Source organism: Hypanus sabinus, chromosome 2, assembly GCF_030144855.1.
Source record: "Hypanus sabinus isolate sHypSab1 chromosome 2, sHypSab1.hap1, whole genome shotgun sequence".
Taxonomy (NCBI): Eukaryota; Metazoa; Chordata; class Chondrichthyes; order Myliobatiformes; family Dasyatidae; genus Hypanus; species Hypanus sabinus.
The window spans coordinates 2699164-2720085 of record NC_082707.1 but is presented as its reverse complement, the minus strand read 5'-3'; the positions used below and the strand labels follow the sequence as shown (position 1 = coordinate 2720085).

The 20922-nt window shown below is 47.2% G+C and overlaps 1 protein-coding gene across 4 annotated transcripts in view; it reads right to left on the bottom strand.

The window, feature by feature from the left end:
* lpp (LIM domain containing preferred translocation partner in lipoma) overlaps positions 1–20922 on the bottom strand; it is a 565002-nt gene that overhangs the window by 257553 nt on the left and 286527 nt on the right. For all 4 annotated transcript variants that reach the window (XM_059991268.1, XM_059991276.1, XM_059991259.1 and 1 more), the window contains exon 3: positions 18489–18601. In XM_059991268.1, coding sequence (XP_059847251.1) covers positions 18489–18601 — 113 coding nt within the window. The remainder of the gene's footprint in view (positions 1–18488; positions 18602–20922) is intronic.

Below are 20922 nucleotides of genomic sequence, written 5' to 3'. Positions count from 1 at the left end.
CCATTCTGAGGCTGTGCCCTCTGGTCCTCATCTCTGTTCTAGATGGACATCCCTCCATTCTGAGGCTGTGCCCTCTGGTCCTCATCTCTGTTCTAGATGGACATCCCTCCATTCTGAGGCCGTGCCCTCTGGTCCTCATCTCTGTTCTAGATGGACATCCCTCCATTCTGAGGCTGTGCCCTCTGGTCCTCATCTCTGTTCTAGATGGACATCCCTCCATTCAGAGGCTGTGCCCTCTGGTCCTCATCTCTGTTCTAAATGGACATCCCTCCATTCTGAGGCTGTGCCCTCTGGTCCTCATCTCTGTTCTAGATGGACATCCCTCCATTCTGAGGCTGTGCCCTCTGGTCCTCATCTCTGTTCTAGATGGACATCCCTCCATTCTGAGGCTGTGTCCTCTGGTCCTCATCTCTGTTCTAAATGGACTACTCCTCTATTCTGAGGCTGTGCCCTTTGGTCCTCATCTCTGTTCTAGATGGACATCCCTCCATTCTGAGGCTGTGCCCTCTGGTCCTCATCTCTGTTCTAAATGGACTACTCCTCTATTCTGAGGCTGTGCCCTCTGGTCCTCATCTCTGTTCTAAATGGACATCCCTCCATTCTGAGGCTGTGCCCTCTGGTCCTCGTCTCTGTTCTAAATGGACATCCCTCTATTCTGAGGCTGTGCCCTCTGGTCCTCATCTCTGTTCTAGATGGACATCCCTCTATTCTGAGGCTGTGCCCTCTGGTCCTCATCTCTGTTCTAGATGGACATCCCTCCATTCTGAGGCTGTGCCCTCTGGTCCTCATCTCTGTTCTAGATGGACATCCCTCCATTCTGAGGCTGTGCCCTCTGGTCCTCATCTCTGTTCTAAATGGACTACTCCTCTATTCTGAGGCTGTGCCCTCTGGTCCTCATCTCTGTTCTAGATGGACATCCCTCCATTCTGAGGCTGTGCCCTCTGGTCCTCATCTCTGTTCTAAATGGACTACTCCTCTATTCTGAGGCTGTGCCCTCTGGTCCTCATCTCTGTTCTAGATGGACTACTCCTCTATTCTGAGGCTGTGCCCTCTGGTCCTCATCTCTGTTCTAGTTGGACATCCCTCCATTCTGAGGCTGTGCCCTCTGGTCCTCATCTCTGTTCTAGATGGACATCCCTCCATTCTGAGGCTGTGCCCTCTGGTCCTCATCTCTGTTCTAAATGGACTACTCCTCTATTCTGAGGCTGTGCCCTCTGGTCCTCATCTCTGTTCTAAATGGACATCCCTCCATTCTGAGGCTGTGCCCTCTGGTCCTCATCTCTGTTCTAGATGGACATCCCTCCATTCTGAGGCTGTGCCCTCTGGTCCTCATCTCTGTTCTAGATGGACATCCCTCCATTCTGAGGCTGTGCCCTCTGGTCCTCATCTCTGTTCTAAATGGACTACTCCTCTATTCTGAGGCTGTGCCCTCTGGTCCTCATCTCTGTTCTAGATGGACATCCCTCCATTCTGAGGCTGTGCCCTCTGGTCCTCATCTCTGTTCTAGATGGACTACTCCTCCATTCTGAGGCTGTGCCCTCTGGTCCTCATCTCTGTTCTAGATGGACATCCCTCCATTCTGAGGCTGTGCCCTCTGGTCCTCATCTCTGTTCTAGATGGACATCCCTCCATTCTGAGGCTGTGCCCTCTGGTCCTCATCTCTGTTCTAGATGGACATCCCTCCATTCTGAGGCTGTGCCCTCTGGTCCTCATCTCTGTTCTAAGTGGACTACTCCTCTATTCTGAGGCTGTGCCCTCTGGTCCTCATCTCTGTTCTAGATGGACTACTCTATTCTGAGGCTGTGCCCTCTGGTCCTCATCTCTGTTCTAGATGGACTACTCCTCCATTCTGAGGCTGTGCCCTCTGGTCCTCATCTCTGTTCTAGATGGACATCCCTCTATTCTGAGGCTGTGCCCTCTGGTCCTCATCTCTGTTCTAAATGGACTACTCCTCTATTCTGAGGCTGTGCCCTCTGGTCCTCATCTCTGTTCTAGATGGACATCCCTCTATTCTGAGGCTGTGCCCTCTGGTCCTCATCTCTGTTCTAGATGGACATCCCTCCATTCTGAGGCTGTGCCCTCTGGTCCTCATCTCTGTTCTAGATGGACTACTCCTCCATTCTGAGGCTGTGCCCTCTGGTCCTCATCTCTGTTCTAGATGGACATCCCTCCATTCTGAGGCTGTGCCCTCTGGTCCTCATCTCTGTTCTAGATGGACTACTCCTCCATTCTGAGGCTGTGCCCTCTGGTCCTCATCTCTGTTCTAGATGGACATCCCTCCATTCTGAGGCTGTGCCCTCTGGTCCTCATCTCTGTTCTAGATGGACTACTCCTCTATTCTGAGGCTGTGCCCTCTGGTCCTCATCTCTGTTCTAAATGGACTACTCCTCTATTCTGAGGCTGTGCCCTCTGGTCCTCATCTCTGTTCTAGATGGACATCCCTCTATTCTGAGGCTGTGCCCTCTGGTCCTCATCTCTGTTCTAGATGGACTACTCCTCTATTCTGAGGCTGTGCCCTCTGGTCCTCATCTCTGTTCTAGTTGGACATCCCTCCATTCTGAGGCTGTGCCCTCTGGTCCTCATCTCTGTTCTAGATGGACATCCCTCCATTCTGAGGCTGTGCCCTCTGGTCCTCATCTCTGTTCTAGATGGACATCCCTCCATTCTGAGGCTGTGCCCTCTGGTCCTCATCTCTGTTCTAGATGGACATCCCTCCATTCTGAGGCTGTGCCCTCTGGTCCTCATCTCTGTTCTAGATGGACATCCCTCCATTCTGAGGCTGTGCCCTCTGGTCCTCATCTCTGTTCTAGATGGACATCCCTCCATTCTGAGGCTGTGCCCTCTGGTCCTCATCTCTGTTCTAGATGGACATCCCTCCATTCTGAGGCTGTGCCCTCTGGTCCTCATCTCTGTTCTAGATGGACATCCCTCCATTCAGAGGCTGTGCCCTCTGGTCCTCATCTCTGTTCTAAATGGACTACTCCTCTATTCTGAGGCTGTGCCCTTTGGTCCTCATCTCTGTTCTAGATGGACATCCCTCCATTCTGAGGCTGTGCCCTCTGGTCCTCATCTCTGTTCTAAATGGACTACTCCTCTATTCTGAGGCTGTGCCCTCTGGTCCTCATCTCTGTTCTAAATGGACATCCCTCCATTCTGAGGCTGTGCCCTCTGGTCCTCATCTCTGTTCTAGATGGACTACTCCTCTATTCTGAGGCTGTGCCCTCTGGTCCTCATCTCTGTTCTAGTTGGACATCCCTCCATTCTGAGGCTGTGCCCTCTGGTCCTCATCTCTGTTCTAAATGGACATCCCTCCATTCTGAGGCTGTGCCCTCTGGTCCTCATCTCTGTTCTAGATGGACATCCCTCCATTCTGAGGCTGTGCCCTCTGGTCCTCATCTCTGTTCTAGATGGACATCCCTCCATTCTGAGGCTGTGCCCTCTGGTCCTCATCTCTGTTCTAGATGGACATCCCTCCATTCTGAGGCTGTGCCCTCTGGTCCTCATCTCTGTTCTAAATGGACTACTCCTCTATTCTGAGGCTGTGCCATCTGGTCCTCATCTCTGTTCTAGATGGACTACTCTATTCTGAGGCTGTGCCCTCTGGTCCTCATCTCTGTTCTAGATGGACTACTCCTCTATTCTGAGGCTGTGCCCTCTGGTCCTCATCTCTGTTCTAGATGGACTACTCCTCCATTCTGAGGCTGTGCCCTCTGGTCCTCATCTCTGTTCTAGATGGACTACTCCTCTATTCTGAGGCTGTGCCCTCTGGTCCTCATCTCTGTTCTAAATGGACATCCCTCCATTCTGAGGCTGTGCCCTCTGGTCCTCATCTCTGTTCTAGATGGACATCCCTCTATTCTGAGGCTGTGCCCTCTGGTCCTCATCTCTGTTCTAGATGGACATCCCTCCATTCTGAGGCTGTGCCCTCTGGTCCTCATCTCTGTTCTAGATGGACATCATTCTGAGGCTGTGCCCTCTGGTCCTCATCTCTGTTCTAGATGGACTACTCCTCTATTCTGAGGCTGTGCCCTCTGGTCCTCATCTCTGTTCTAAATGGACTACTCCTCCATTCTGAGGCTGTGCCCTCTGGTCCTCATCTCTGTTCTAGATGGACTACTCCTCTATTCTGAGGCTGTGCCCTCTGGTCCTCATCTCTGTTCTAGATGGACTACTCCTCTATTCTGAGGCTGTGCCCTCTGGTCCTCATCTCTGTTCTAGATGGACATCCCTCCATTCTGAGGCTGTGCCCTCTGGTCCTCATCTCTGTTCTAGATGGACATCCCTCCATTCTGAGGCTGTGCCCTCTGGTCCTCATCTCTGTTCTAGATGGACATCCCTCTATTCTGAGGCTGTGCCCTCTGGTCCTCATCTCTGTTCTAGATGGACATCCCTCCATTCTGAGGCTGTGCTCTCTGGTCCTCATCTCTGTTCTAAATGGACTACTCCTCTATTCTGAGGCTGTGTCCTCTGGTCCTCATCTCTGTTCTAGATGGACATCCCTCCATTCTGAGGCTGTGCCCTCTGGTCCTCATCTCTGTTCTAGATGGACTACTCCTCTATTCTGAGGCTGTGCCCTCTGGTCCTCATCTCTGTTCTAAATGGACATCCCTCCATTCTGAGGCTGTGCCCTCTGGTCCTCATCTCTGTTCTAGATGGACCCCTCTATTCTGAGGCTGTGCCCTCTGGTCCTCATCTCTGTTCTAGATGGACTACTCCTCCATTCTGAGGCTGTGCCCTCTGGTCCTCATCTCTGTTCTAAATGGACTACTCCTCTATTCTGAGGCTGTGCCCTCTGGTCCTCATCTCTGTTCTAGATGGACATCCCTCCATTCTGAGGCTGTGCCCTCTGGTCCTCATCTCTGTTCTAGATGGACATCCCTCCATTCTGAGGCTGTGCCCTCTGGTCCTCATCTCTGTTCTAGATGGACATCCCTCCATTCTGAGGCTGTGCCCTCTGGTCCTCATCTCTGTTCTAGATGGACATCCCTCCATTCTGAGGCTGTGCCCTCTGGTCCTCATCTCTGTTCTAGATGGACTACTCCTCTATTCTGAGGCTGTGCCCTCTGGTCCTCATCTCTGTTCTAGATGGACATCCCTCCATTCTGAGGCTGTGCCCTCTGGTCCTCATCTCTGTTCTACATGGACTACTCCTCTATTCTGAGGCTGTGCCCTCTGGTCCTCATCTCTGTTCTAGATGGACATCCCTCCATTCTGAGGCTGTGCCCTCTGGTCCTCATCTCTGTTCTAAGTGGACATCCCTCCATTCTGAGGCTGTGCCCTTTGGTCCTCATCTCTGTTCTAGATGGACATCCCTCCATTCTGAGGCTGTGCCCTCTGGTCCTCATCTCTGTTCTAGATGGACATCCCTCCATTCTGAGGCTGTGCCCTCTGGTCCTCATCTCTGTTCTAAATGGACTACTCCTCTATTCTGAGGCTGTGCCCTCTGGTCCTCATCTCTGTTCTAAATGGACATCCCTCCATTCTGAGGCTGTGCCCTCTGGTCCTCATCTCTGTTCTAGATGGACTACTCCTCTATTCTGAGGCTGTGCCCTCTGGTCCTCACCTCTGTTCTAAATGGACTACTCCTCCATTCTGAGGCTGTGCCCTCTGGTCCTCATCTCTGTTCTAAGTGGACTACTCCTCCATTCTGAGGCTGTGCCCTCTGGTCCTCATCTCTGTTCTAAATGGACTACTCCTCCATTCTGAGGCTGTGCCCTCTGGTCCTCATCTCTGTTCTAGATGGACATCCCTCCATTCTGAGGCTGTGCCCTCTGGTCCTCATCTCTGTTCTAGATGGACATCCCTCCATTCTGAGGCTGTGCCCTCTGGTCCTCATCTCTGTTCTAGATGGACATCCCTCCATTCTGAGGCTGTGCCCTCTGGTCCTCATCTCTGTTCTAGATGGACATCCCTCCATTCTGAGGCTGTGCCCTCTGGTCCTCATCTCTGTTCTAAATGGACATCCCTCTATTCTGAGGCTGTGCCCTCTGGTCCTCATCTCTGTTCTAGATGGACATCCCTCCATTCTGAGGCTGTGCCCTCTGGTCCTCATCTCTGTTCTAGATGGACATCCCTCCATTCTGAGGCTGTGCCCTCTGGTCCTCATCTCTGTTCTAGATGGACATCCCTCCATTCTGAGGCTGTGCCCTCTGGTCCTCATCTCTGTTCTAAGTGGACTACTCCTCTATTCTGAGGCTGTGTCCTCTGGTCCTCATCTCTGTTCTAGATGGACATCCCTCCATTCTGAGGCTGTGCCCTCTGGTCCTCATCTCTGTTCTAAATGGACTACTCCTCTATTCTGAGGCTGTGTCCTCTGGTCCTCATCTCTGTTCTAGATGGACATCCCTCCATTCTGAGGCTGTGTCCTCTGGTCCTCATCTCTGTTCTAGATGGACATCCCTCCATTCTGAGGCTGTGTCCTCTGGTCCTCATCTCTGTTCTAGATGGACATCCCTCCATTCTGAGGCTGTGCCCTCTGGTCCTCATCTCTGTTCTAGATGGACATCCCTCCATTCTGAGGCTGTGTCCTCTGGTCCTCATCTCTGTTCTAGATGGACATCCCTCCATTCTGAGGCTGTGCCCTCTGGTCCTCATCTCTGTTCTAAGTGGACTACTCCTCTATTCTGAGGCTGTGTCCTCTGGTCCTCATCTCTGTTCTAGATGGACATCCCTCCATTCTGAGGCTGTGTCCTCTGGTCCTCATCTCTGTTCTAGATGGACATCCCTCCATTCTGAGGCTGTGTCCTCTGGTCCTCATCTCTGTTCTAGATGGACTACTCCTCTATTCTGAGGCTGTGCCCTCTGGTCCTCGCCACTAGGCCTTTCAATATTTAATAGGTTTCAATGAAACCCCCCCCCCATTCTAATAAATACCAGTGAGTGCAGGTCCAGAACCATAAAACACTCCTCATATGTTAACCCTTTCCACTCTGGAATCATTATCATGAACTTCCTCGGGACCCTTTCCAATGCCAGAACATCCTTTTTTTGATAACGGCTGAAAACTACTCACAATACTCCATGTGGTCTGAGCAAAGCCATCTAAAGCGTCAGCATAACATCCAAGGTGGTCTCTGAACACAAGGGTTGCTGATAATGGTTTAATCAGCCTGGACCACAGAAACTTTCCCTGGGTCCGGGACGCAATGCACTTGGCACAGAGCTGCTGTACAACTGCATCCCTCAGAGTTGGCAGATGGCCCACAGGTCATAGAACACTGAATAGTACAGCACAGGAACAGCCCTTTGGCCCACAATGTAGTGCCACACTATAGTAATCAAATGACCAACAATCCCTCCTGCCTACACAGTGTCCCGATCCTTCCATTTCCCTCACATTCATGAGCCTATCAAACTTCTCTTCAGTCTCTGACGTATCTGCCTCTACCAGCACCCCAGATACCCACCACTCTGTGTGTGAAAGAACCTGGCCCTCACATCTCCTTTAATGAGGGCCAAACTTATAAAGGTGTTTAAAATATGCAAGCATATATGGCTGGTAACAGTCTCTTCTGCAGGGTAAAGGAGTCCTAAATGAGAAAGCACAGGTTTATAGCGAGAGGGGATAACATTTAATAGGGACATGAGGAGTAACATTTTCACAGTAGGGGGTGAGTGTATGGGACGAGCTGCCAGAGGCAGGTACAATAGTATCATTTAAGAAGCAATTGGATAGGGCCGGGTTTGGCGGGATATGGGTCAAATAGGGACTTGCTGGCTGGCCATTTTGGACTGAATAGACCGAATGGCTTGTATTGATACATGACTTTATGACCCTATTTATAATTGCCCTCTCAACATAAATTCAGATCCACTGGTATTCCCATGGCCACCATGGGAAAGGAACTCTAACTGTCTACCTGGTATATGAGTTTTGTAATTTTCTACAGGTTTACCGTACAAATTTCTGCAGATGTACCGTGGAAAGCATTCTAACTGGTGGCATCACCATCTGTTATGGAGGGGCCACTGCACAGGATCGGAAAAAAGCTGCAGGAAGTTGAAAATTCAGTCAGCTCCACCATGGGCACCAGACTCCCTAGCATTGATGACATCTTCAAAAGGTAGTGTCAGAAGGTGGTATCCATCATTAAGGACCCCTGTCAGCCAGGACATGCCCTCTTCTCATTGCTACCATCAAGGAGGAGGTATAGGAGCCTGAAGTCCACACTCAGTGTTTTAGGAACTTCTTTCTCCCCTTCTGACATTAGAGTTCAGAATGGACAATGAACCCATGAACACTAACTATTTGTTTGCTTTCATTTTGCATTATTTATTATATATATGGTTTTTATTATGTATCTCATGACATATGCCAGTGACATTAAACCTGATTCTGTTAAATTTCTATCAAGTCACACCCAGTTTTGGCCAACAGGGCTGGCAGCTCAATATTCTGGGCTTCGATTGATTTAGACCTGACAGAATGGGAGGGATTAAGGAGGACAGAAGGTGTTACTGGTCTAGGAAACTGTCAGAGTAGTGCTCTGTCAAGACAAACTGGTCAGCTCGACCACTGACGTGTTATGGGAGAAACATAGAAAACCTACAGCACAATACAGGCCCTTCAGCCCACCAAGTTGTGCCGAACATGTCCCTACCTTAGAAATTACTACGCTTACCTATAGCCCACTATTTTTCTAAGCTCCATGTACCTATCCAAAAGTCTCTTAAAAGACCCTATCGTATCCGCCTCCACCATCGTTGCTGGCAGCCCATTCCATACACTCACCACTCTCTGAGTAAAAAACTTACCCCTGACATCTCCTCTGTACCTACTCCCCAGCACATTAAACCTGTGTCCTCTTGTGGCAAACATTTCAGCCCTGGAAAAATGCCTCTGACTATCCACACGATCAATGCCTCAGGAACTGAGAAATAAGAATGGTATGACCATGCTAATGGGGCTATATTACAGACCATCAACAGTCTGCGGGATTCAGAGGAACAGATTTGTAAAGATTGCAGACTGTTGTAAGAAACGTAAGGCTGTTATAGTAGGTGATTTTAACTTTTCATATTGACTGGGAATCCCTTACTTGTAAAAGGAGTAGATGGGATAGAGTTTGTCAAAGTTTCTTTCATCAGTATGTAGAAGTCCCAATGAGAGAGCGTGTGGTACTGGATCTGCTATTAGGGAATGAGACAGGGTGGGTGACAGAAGTTTGTGTTGGGGAACACTTTGCATCTAGTGACCACGATGTCAATAGTTTCAAAGTAAATATACAAAAAGATAGGTCTGGTCTGCGGGCTGATAGTCTAAATTGGAGAATGGCCAGTTTTGATAGTATTAGAAATGATCTGGCGAAGGTGTACTTGGTATGTTGAAGGTCTTCAAAAACAAACATTTGGGAGTATAAAGCTTGCATGTGTCTGCCAGAATAAAAGGTAAAGATAACATGTAAAGAACGTTTCAAGAGATGTTGAGGCTCTGTTTAAGAGCAAAAAGGAAGTACGTAGCAGCTATGGGCAGGTAGGAATAAATGAGGTGCTTATGGAGTATAAGAAATGCAAGTGAACACAGGAGAGAAATCTGGAGTTCTAGCAGACAAGGTGAAGGAGAATCCTCAGGGATTCTACAGATATATTAACAGTAAAAGGATTCCACGGGAGAAAATTGATCTTAAGACCATAACGTTAATCCAGGTGTGGAGCCAAATCAGATGGGGGAGATCTTAAATGACCTTTTGCATCCATACTTACTCAGGAGATGGACACAGAGTCTATAGAGGTGAGGCAAAGTAGCATCAACTTCATGGACCCTGTACAGATTACCAAGGAGGAGGTTCTGCTGTTCTGAGGCAAATTAGGGCGGATAAATCCCCAGAGCCCGACAATGTGTTCCCTCAGACCCTTTGGGAGCCAAATGAAGAGATATTTAAATCATCCTTAGTGGCAGGAGAGCTGTCAGAGGACTGGAGGTCAGCCAATGGTGTTCTGCTGTTTAAAAAAAGGCTCTAATTATAGGCTGGTGAGTCTGACATCAGTAGTGGGAAAGTTGTTGTAAGGTATTCCAAGGAACTGGATATATGAGTATTTGGAGAGACACGGACTGATTAAGGATGGTCAGCATGGCTTCATGTGTGGTAGGTCATGTCTAACCAATCTTATAGAGTTTTTCGAGGAAGTTACCAGGAAAGTGGATGAAGGCGAAGCAGTGGATGTTGTCTACATGTATTTTAGTAAGGCATTTAAGAAAGACCCATTTGACAGGCTGGTCAAGAAGGTTCAGTTGTTTGGCATTCAGGATGAGGTAGTAAACTGGACTAGACATTGGCTTTGTGGGAGAAGACAGAGAGTGGTGACAGATGGTTGCCTCTCTGACAGGAAACCTGTAACTAGTGGTTTGCTGCAGGGGTCGGTGCTGAGGTTGTCAATGTTTGTCATCTATATCGATGATCTAAATGATACTGTGTGTGACGCCCGAGTTCATATTTTCACTGTTATGTTGTATGTATTTTATTTTGGCAGTTCTGTGAGAGCTTGCTTTCAGCTTGTTTGGGTTATTGTTGAAGATTAGGAGAGATGAGTTCCATCCAGTTAGGATGGTTGAGTTGAAGGGGAGGTTTCTCTGGTGAGGGACATTAAGGTTGGGCTTGGGGCTTTTGTTTCAGAAGAGATGAAGAAGGAAGACACTGGAGAGAGAAGATGATTGGATTCAACCCAAGTGGGAGTGTGATTCGACGAAGCCCGGGGTGAGATTGATTGACGATTGGTGATTTGGAGAAATTGTGAGCTCCAGCTTGTGCACATTACTACGTTTTGTTAAAATGGGCCCTTTTCTTTTTTGTTCTTTTCGTTACTAACCTTCAGTCAAATTAAGAATTATAAAGCTAAATCTTTTAATCGTATGCAGTGTACTGTCTGTTATTTCATAGCACTCATTTGTAATTGGGTAATGAATTACACAGCATCCACACAAACGGGGGTTTGGGGCGGGATCGCACCTCAACCTTACAAGTTTGTCTTCTCTAGACTTACACAGCTGAAGAAACCAAGGTGTTTCATGTGATTTTCTGATCAGCAAATTTGCAGATGACCCCAAGATTGGGGTCTACTGGACAGTGAGGAAGGTATTGTGGCTTGGAAAGGGACCTGCATCAGCTGGAAACATGGGCTGAAAAATGGCAGATGGATTTTAATGCTGACAAGTGCGAGGCTTTGCAGTTCGGTAGAACCAACCAGGGTAGGTCTGACACAGTAAACAGTAGGTCTCTGATGAGTGTGATAGGGCAAAGGGATCAGGGAATACAGGTCCATAATTCATTGAAAGTGTTGTCACAGATAGATAGGGTCATAAAGAAAGCTTTTGCCACATTGGCTTTCATAAAATAAAGTATTGCATACAAGAGATGGGGTGTTCTTTTGAAGTTGTATAAGACATTAGTGAAGACATTTGGAGTATTGTGCGCAGTTTTGGTCACCTACCAACAGGAAAGCTGTAAACACAGTTGAAAGAGTACAGAGAAAATTTACAAGGATATTGCCAGGTCTGGAGGACCTGAGGTATAAGGAAGGATTGAATCAGTTAGGATTGTGTTCCTTAGAATGTAGAATATAGCAGAAGATTTGATAGAGGTACACAGAGTTATGAGGACTATAGACAGAATAAATGCAAACAGGCTTTTTCCACTGAGGTTGGGTGGGACTACAACCAGAGGACATGGGTTAAGGGTGAAAGGTGAAAAGCTTAAAGGGAATCAGAGCGTTGTGAGAGTGTGGAATGAGATGCCAGCACAAATGGTGCATGCAAGCTCAATTTCAATGTTTAGAGCATAGGAGGTAATGTTATAGCTATATATATTCCCACTTGGAGTACTGTGCTGAGTTCTGGTCATCGTATGGAAGCCATAGAAAGGGTGCAGAGGAGATTTACAAGGATGTTGCCTGGATTGGGGAGCATGCCTTATGAGAATTGGTTGAGTGAACTTGGCCTTTTCTCCTTGGAGTGACGGAGGATGAGAGGTGACCTGATAGAGGTGTATAAGATGATGAGAGGCATTGATCGTGTGGATAGTCAGAGGCTTTTTTCCAGGGCTGAAATGGCTAGCACGAGAAGGCACAGTTTTAAGGTGCTTGGAAGTAGAAACAGAGAAGATGTTAGGGGTAAGTTTTTTACTCAGAGAGTGGTGAGTGCGTGGAATGGGCTGCTGGCGATGGTGGTGGAGGTGGAAACAATAGGATCTTTTAAGAGACCCCTGGACAGGTACATGGAGCTTAGAAAAATAGAGGGCTATGGGCAACCCTAGGTAATTTCTAAAATAAGTACATGTTTGGCACAACATTGTGGGCTGAAAGGCCTGTATTGTGCTGTAGGTTTTCCATATTTCTGTTTCTAGGACTTTAAGACATAGGAGCAGAATTAGGCCATTTGGCCCATCGAGTCTGCTCCGCCTTCCAATCATAGCTGTTCCTTCTTTCCCCTCCTCAGCCCCACTCCCCAGCCTTCTCTCTGTAATCTCTAATGCCGCATTCAATCAAGAACCTTTCAAACTCAACCTTAAACACACCCAACGACCTGGCCTCCGCAACTATCTGTGTTAATAAATTCCACAAATTCACCACCCTCTGGCTAAAGAAATTTCTCTGCATCTCTGTTTTAAATGAAAGCTCCTCCATTTCTCTGCATCCTTGCAATCTTATTGACGTGATTTTGGCCTGTTCTCTGGCAACAGTGGGTGAACAGAGGGAGAGATTCAGCAACTTTAGTAATGCTTCAGTTTTACCTTTCTCCTTCAGTAAAGCCTTAATAGACTATTCCATACTTGACATGGTTATTCGATTTTAGTTCAAGATACAGGGCAGAACAGACGCGTCCGGCTCAGTGAGTTGCAACACCTAGCCATGACGCCCATAGCTTATCACCTCTACAATTGACTTGCATTAGTAGGGACCTTGTGAATCTCTGTCCTCCGCCAGTTCCCTCACACACTTCTGGTGGCGTGGTAACCAGAACTGTACACAGTGCACGAACTGTGCTTTCTGCATCTCTTTGTTTCCCTCCCGAAAACAGGCAAGGACCTCAAATTCCTTCTTAACCTCCAGCTCATTGTCTGGAACCTTCTGATCCTTGCCCCTGCACATGCCTTGTACAATTCATTTACTTCTTCTGTCTGTTCTTGCCTAGCAGTATCTCCGCAAACCTACTGCCTCCCTGTATGAACTTCATCCATCAGTCCTATTAGAACCAACATGGTAGTGCAGGGGTTAAAGTAACACTAATATAACTTGGGATGTTAATCCTATGAAAATCGACATGGTAGTGCAGGGGTTAAGAACATATAACATAAGAAATAGGAGCAGGAGTAGGCCATCTGGCCCATCGAGCCTGCTCCGCCATTCAATAGGGTAATGGCTGATCTGGTCTCGGACTCATCTCCACCTATCTGCCTTTTCCCCATAACCCTTAATTCCCATACTATACAAAAAATCTATCCAACTTTGTCTTAAATATATTTACTGAGGTAGCCTCCACTGCTTCATTGGGCAGAGAATTCCACAGATTCACCACTCTCTGGGAAAAGTTTTTCCTCCTCATCTCCATCCTAAATCTACTCCCCTGAATCTTGAGGCTATATCCCCTAGATTTGGTCTCACTTAACTGGAAACAACTTTCCTGCCTCTATCTTATCTATCCCTTTGATAATTTTATATGTTTCTATAAGATCTCCTCTCTTTCTTCTGAATTCCAGCGAGAACAGTCCCAGGCAATTCAATTTCTGCTCGTAGTCTAACCCCCTCATCTCTGGAATTAACCTGGTGAATCTCCTCTGCACCACCTCCAAAGCCAGTATATCCTTCCTCAAGTATGGAGACCAGAACTGCACACAGTACTCCAGGTGCGGCCTCACCAGTACCCTGTAGAGTTGCAGCATGACCTCCCTGGAACGGGGCCGTGATTCGATGAAGCCCAGGGGGAGCTCAGGAGGATCGGCGATGGTAAACTGTGAGCTCCAACTTGAGCACATTGGACTCTTTCATTAATATGGGCCCTTTTCTTCTTTTCGCTTTTTCTTTACTCATCCTTTAGTCAAATTAAGAATTATAAAGCTAAATTGTTTAATTCTATGTGGTGTACTGTCTGTTATTTTGTGGAACTTATTTGTAACAGGGTAATGGATCATGCAGCATCCACACAAACAGAGGCTGAACCTCAATCTCACACGTTTGGCAGGGCCAGAGATTGTCTTCCCTAGACCTAAGCAGCCAATGGACCAGATTGTTTCACTCATGACACTGAACTCTTGTGGCGACCCACTTTCTGCGCAGGCGAACCGGCTCACAAATAGCCCGTGCGCAGGAAGAGACTTTGATAATACACTTCTGACGTCATTTCTGCCCAGAGAGGGCGGGAACTAGGGATTAAAAGCCAGCGCCGCGAAGTTTGAATAAACTAGTCTCAAAACGACTTACCGACTTAACGACTTACTGTTGTTGTTTCTAGCTCTGTATGTAGTACTTCGCTACACTCTGTCTATTCCCCTGTCTGTACTATCCCCAATTACCACTATATTTCTCTTCTCTCCCTCCTCTTGAATGGCTCTCTGAACTACAGTGCCACAGTTAGGTTGCTCATCCTTCCTACAGCCCCCACTCTCATCCACACAGGGAGCAAGAATCTCCGACCTGTTGGAGAAGCTCAAGGGCTGAGGCTCCTCCAGCATTGTCCCTTGGATCCCACTACCCGCCTCACTCACAGTCACACCCTCTTGTCCCTGACCACAGACCGAATTTGAGGCAGCTAATCTAATGGGTGTGACTACCTCCTGAAACAGAGGATCCAGGTGACTCTCCCCCTCCCTGATGTGCCGCAGTGTTTGAAGCTCAGATTCCAGGTCATCAGCTTTGAGCCTGAGTTCCTCAAGCAGCCAACACTTGCTGAAGATGTGGTCACCGGGAACCACAATGGTGACCACCAGTTCCCACATCATGCAGCTACAGCACATCACCTGATCCTGCATCATCTCTACTTTATTTAACATAGAAACATAAAAAAACCTATAGTACAATACAGGCCCTTCGGCCCACAAAGCTGTATTGAACATGTATTTACTTTAGAAATTACCTGGGTTACCCATAGCCCTCTATTTTTCTAAGCTCCAGGTACCTATCCAGGAGTTTCTTAAAAGACCCTGTCATTTCTGCCTCCACCTCCGTTGCCGGCAGCTCAGTCCACGCACTCACCACTCTCTGTGTAAAAAACTTACCCCTAACATCTCCTCTGTACCTACACCCAAGCACCTTAAACCTGTGTCCTCTTGTGGCAATTATTTCAGCCCTGGGAAAGAGCCTCTGACTATCCACACGATCAATGCCTCTCATCATCTTATATTTAACTAGCTATAAATTTGTGACCTTTAATTTAGTTACTACAAAATCCTCACCTGCTACTGTCCTGTGCCTCCTCGCCAAACCCTCAACTCCCCACTCCTACACTGGTCCACTCAAATAATGGCCACTCTGCTTTGACCCTGCTTTACTTTTATTTGCTCCTGCTAATGAATCGTGAATTGATTGGTCTGCCGTTCATGCGAAACGCTCCTGGTTTAAACTCTTCTCCCTGACATGCATGAAGCTCTCCCTTTCTTCGAATCAACTGGTCTGCTGTTCATGCAGAACGTTTCTTTTTAAAACTCTTAACCCCGCCACGCACGAAGCTCTCCCTCCCTTTGAATCGATTGGTCCGCCATTCATGCGAAACACTCCTGTTTTAAACTCTCCTTTCCATCACGCACAAAGCTCTCTCCCCCTTCGAATTGATTGGTCCGCCATTCATGCAAAACACTCCTTTTGTAAACTCTTCTCCCCAACACGCACGAAGCTCTTTCTCTCTTCGAATTGACTGGTCTGCCGTTGATTGCTCTGACACTATTACAACTTGGGACGTTAGTTTTCTACTTAAACCAACACAGTAGTGCAGAGGTTAAGGGGACACTACTACAGCTTGGGATGTCAGTTTGCAATTAAAACTGACTCTTATCATCTTATACACCTCTATCAGGTCATCTCTCATCCTCCTACACTCCAAGGAGAAAAGGCCCAGTTCACTCAACCTATTCCCATAAGACATGCTCCCCAATTCAGGCAACATCCTTGTAAATCTCCTCTGCACCCTTTCTGTAGTTTCCTGTGGAGTGGTGACCAGAATTGTGCACAGTAATCCAAGTGGAGTTCAACTAAGATCTTATATCGCTGTAACATTACCTCATGGCTCTTAAACTCAGTCCCACAGTTGACGAAGGCCATCACACCATGCGCCTTCTTAACAACACTGTCAACCTGCCCAGCAGCTTTGAGTGTCCTATGGAGCCCAAGATCTTGCTGATCCTCCACACTGCCAAGAGCTTTACCATCAATATTACAGTCTGTCTTCAAATCTGACCTACCAAAATGAACCACTTCACACTTATCTGGGTTGAACTCCATCTGCCATTTCTCAGCCCAGCTCTGCATCCTATTGATGTCCCACTGTAACCTCTGACAACCCTGCAGACAATCCACAACACCCCCAACCTTTGTGTCATCAGCAAACTTACTAACCCACCCTTCTATTTCATTTATAAAAATCACGAAGAGAAGGGGTCCCAGAACAGATCCCTCCAGAACACCACTGGTCACTGACCTCCCTGCAGAATACTAATCACCTAGAACCACCCTTTGCCTTCTGTGGGCAAGCCAATTCTGGATCCACAAAGCATGGTCTCCTTGGATCCCATGCCTCCTTACTTTCTGAAGGAGTCTTGCATGGGGAACTTTATCAAATGCCTTACTGAAATCCATACACACTACATCCACTGCTCTAACTTCATCAATTTGTTTTGTTACACTCTCAAAGAATTCAATCAGGCTCATAAGGCATGACCTGCCCTTGACAAAGCCATTCTGACTATCCCTAATCAGATGATGTCTCTTCAGATGCCCATAATCTCTGCTTCTCAGGATCTTCTCCAAAATCTTGCCCACCATTGTTCTATAATTTCCTGGGTTACCTCTGCTCCATTTCTTGAACAAGGGAACAACATTTGCAACCTTTCAATCCTCTGGTACATCTCCCCTCCCTATTGATGATGCAAAGATCATCACCAGAGGCTCAGCAATCTCCTCTCTCACTTCCCACAGTAGCCTGGGGTATAACTCATCTGGTCTTGGCGACTTATCTAACTTGATGCCTTTCAAAAGCTCCAGCACATCCTCTTTCTTAACATTTATACACTCAAGCTTTTCAGTCCACTGTAAGTCACTTCTCAATTGCCAAGGTCCTTTTCACTGGTGAATACTGAAACAAAGTACTCATTAAGTAACTCTGCTACTTTCCTGGAAACGTCCTCAGAAAACTCTATAAGAATGGTTAGACATGATCTACCGTGCAGGAAGCCATGCTGACTATCCTTAATCAGCCCATGTCTATCCAAACATTTATATATCCGGTCCCTTAGAATACCTTCCAATAACTTGTCCTCAACTGATGAGCAAGTGATGGTAAGTGATGTCAACTCACTGGCCTATAGAGCCTTTTTTTAAACAGGAGAACAATATTGGCTGTCCTCCAACCCCCGGGCACCTCTCCTGTCGCTAAGGATGAGTTAAGTATCTCTGTTAGGGCTCTAGCTATTTCTGCGTTAAGTCTCCTGTAATGTCCAAGGAACACCTTGTCAGGCTCTGGGGATTTAACCACCCTGATTTGCCTCAGGGTAGTAAACACCTCCTCCTTGGTAACCTGTACAGGGTCCATGAAGTCGATGCCACTTTGCCTCACTTCTATAGACTCCGTGAACTTCTCCTTAGTAAATACAGATACAAAAAAAATAAAAAAATTTCAGATCTTGCCCATCTGTTTTGGCTCCACACATGGATTACCATCCTGGTCTTCCACAGGACCAATTTTGTCCCTTGCAATCTGTAGAATCCCTTAGAATTCTCCTTCAACTTGTGTGCAAGAGCAACTTCATGCCTTCTAGCCCTCTTGATTTCTTTCTTGTGTTCTCTTGCATTTCTTATACTCCATAAGCATCACATTTTTTCCTACCTGCTATGCACCTCCTTTTTTCTCTTAACTAAGGTCTCAATATCTCTCAAAAACCATGCTCCCCATACTTTATCTTTACCTTGTGTTCTGACAGGTATATACAAATTTGTACTCTCTCTGACAAGCACATACAAGCTTCGTACTCCTTTTGAATTTTGTGAATCTGTGGAATTCATTGCTACTGATGGCTGACGGGGCCAAATCATTGAGTATATTTAAAGTTGAGGTTGATAGGTTCTTGGTTAATGAGGGCTTCAAAGGTTACAGGGAGAAAGCAAGAGAATGGGGTTGAGAGGGATAATATATCAGCCATGATGGAATGGAAGAGCAGATCTGATGGGCTAACGGGCCACATTTTGCTCTATGTCTTATGGTTTGATTGAAGAGTTCTCTAACTTTACCACACTCCCTGCGCACAGCTGGTCTGTGCCACCCATTCACTCCCACCCAGGCATCTCCTCACCTGCACATCAGAAGATATACTCGATTCATTCGGGTCCAATTTGGGTGGAGGGGGAAACTCCGCAGGGATCTGGCTGAGTCCTTCGACACTCGGAGGAGGTGGAGGAAACTCTCCTGTAGGAAACAATCAAATCCAAACATCACTGATGTCCATACTACAGGCTCCATAAATGCAAGCAAAACCTGCCTTGCCAACACACAGGGCAGGCTCTCTCTTCATCCTGACCACTGAACAAGTGATGTTGATCACAGACATGGTGTTCTGATGCACAGAAGAAACCATCCTCACATGCTGCATCACTGCACGTCAGGGGAAGTGCAGTGCCGAGAACTGGAAAGATCTACAACGGGACTCAGAATCAGCTTGCATATCACCAGCATATGTGGTGACGTTTGCAGCAGCAGTACATTGCAATAGCTAATAATAAAAAACTAAAAATTACAAGAAATAAATATATAAATTTAAATTAATAATGCAAAAAGAGAGGGAAGAAATACTGCATTGGTGTACATGAGCCCATTGTCCATTCAGAAACCTGATGGTGGAGGGAAAGCAGCTGTTTCTAAAATGTTGAATGTGTGTCTTCAGGCTCCTGTACCTACTCCTTGACGGTGGCAATGAATCTCAGGGTTGTATATGGTGACATATATTGTACTTGAACTTTGAGAAGACTGCAAGTCCTGGGTGAAGAGAGTCCTTAATGTTGGATGCCACCATTTTGAGGCATTGCCTTTTGAAGACGTCCTCAGTGCTGGGAGGCTGGTGCCTATGATAGAGCTGTTTGAGTTTACAACTTCCGTAAGTTTTTTCTAATCCTATGCATTGGCCCTTCCGTGACACAGCCAGTTAGAATACTCTCCATGGTATATCTGTAGAAATTTATGAGAGTCTTTGGTGACACACCAAGACTCCTCAAACTCCTGATGAAACATAGCCGCTGTCGTTCCTTCTTTGTCACTGCATCGATATGTTGGCCTCAGGTTAGGTCCTCAGAGATTCTGACACCCAGGAACTTGAAACTGCTGATCCCTTGATGAGGACTGGTGTGTGGTCCCTCAGCTCCCCCTTCCTAAAGTCCACAATCAATACCTTGGTCTTACTAACGCGTGTGTGAGTGCGAGTGCAAGTTTGTTGCTGCGACACCTCTCAACCAGTCATCCAGCTGCAGCTCCTGACAAACCGAGTCAGGGAACTGGAGCTGGAGCTGGATGAACTTCGGATCATTCAGGAGGCAGAGGCAGAAATAGACAGGAGTTTCAGGGAGGTAGTCACCCCTAAGAGTCAGGAGACAGGTAGTTGGTTGACTGTCAGGAGAGGGAAGGGGGAATAGACAGAAAGAGCAGAGCACCCCTGTGGCCGTTCCCATCAATAATAAGTATACTGCTCTGAATACTGTTGGTGGGGACGACCTACCAGGGACAAGTTGCAGTGGTTGCATCTCTGGCACGAGACTGGACCCTCAGCTCAGAAAGGAAGAAGGGAAAAGAGGAGAGCAGTAGTGATAGGGGATTCGATAGTTAGGGGGTCAGATAAGAGGTTCTGTGGGAGAGATCAAGAATCTCAGATGGTCTCTTGCCTCCCTGGTGCCAGGGTCCGCGATATCTCGGATTGAGTTCTCGGTATTCTCAGGAGAGAGGGTGAGCAGCCAGATGTCGTGGTCCATGTAGGGACCAATGACGTGGGCAGGAAGAAGGAGGAGGCCCTGCAAAGAGAGTTTAGGGAGTTGGGTGCAAAGTTGAAGGACAGGACCTCATGCTAGTGAGGTTACAAGTGGGAAGATAATGCAGCCAAATACGTGGCTAAGGAGATGGTACAGGAGGGAGGGCCTCATGTTTCTGGACTATTGGGCATTTTTCCAGGGAAGGTGGGACTTGTTCCGACGGGACGGGTTGTACCTGAACTGGAGGGGGACTAACATCCTTGTGGGAAGGTTTGCTAGTGCTGCTCCAGGGGAGTTTAAATTAAATTTGTAGGGGGAGGGGAACCAGAGTGTTAGAGCAAATAGTGAGGTGGAAGAGGATAAAGGTCATGCAAAACCTGCAAGTACAGTGCATGAAGTAAAGCCAGATCTAACATATAGAGAGGCTTTGAGGAAAGAGAAGCAGAATAAAGGGTGTAAAGGCAGTAAGGTAGAAGGGCTAATGTGTGTGTACTTCAATGCAAGAAGCATCAGGAACAAAGGTGATGAACTGAGAGCTTGGATACATACATGGAATTATGATGTAGTGGCCATTACGGAGACTTGGCTGGCACCAGGGCAGGAATGGATTCTCAATATTCCTGGATTTCATTGCTTTAAAAGGGATGGGGGGGGGGGGGGGAGAGGAGGAGGGATGGCATTACTGGTCAGGGATACTATTACAGCTACAGAAAGGGTGGGTAATGTAGCAGGATCCTCTTTTGAGTCAGGAACAGGAAGGGAGCAGTTACTCTA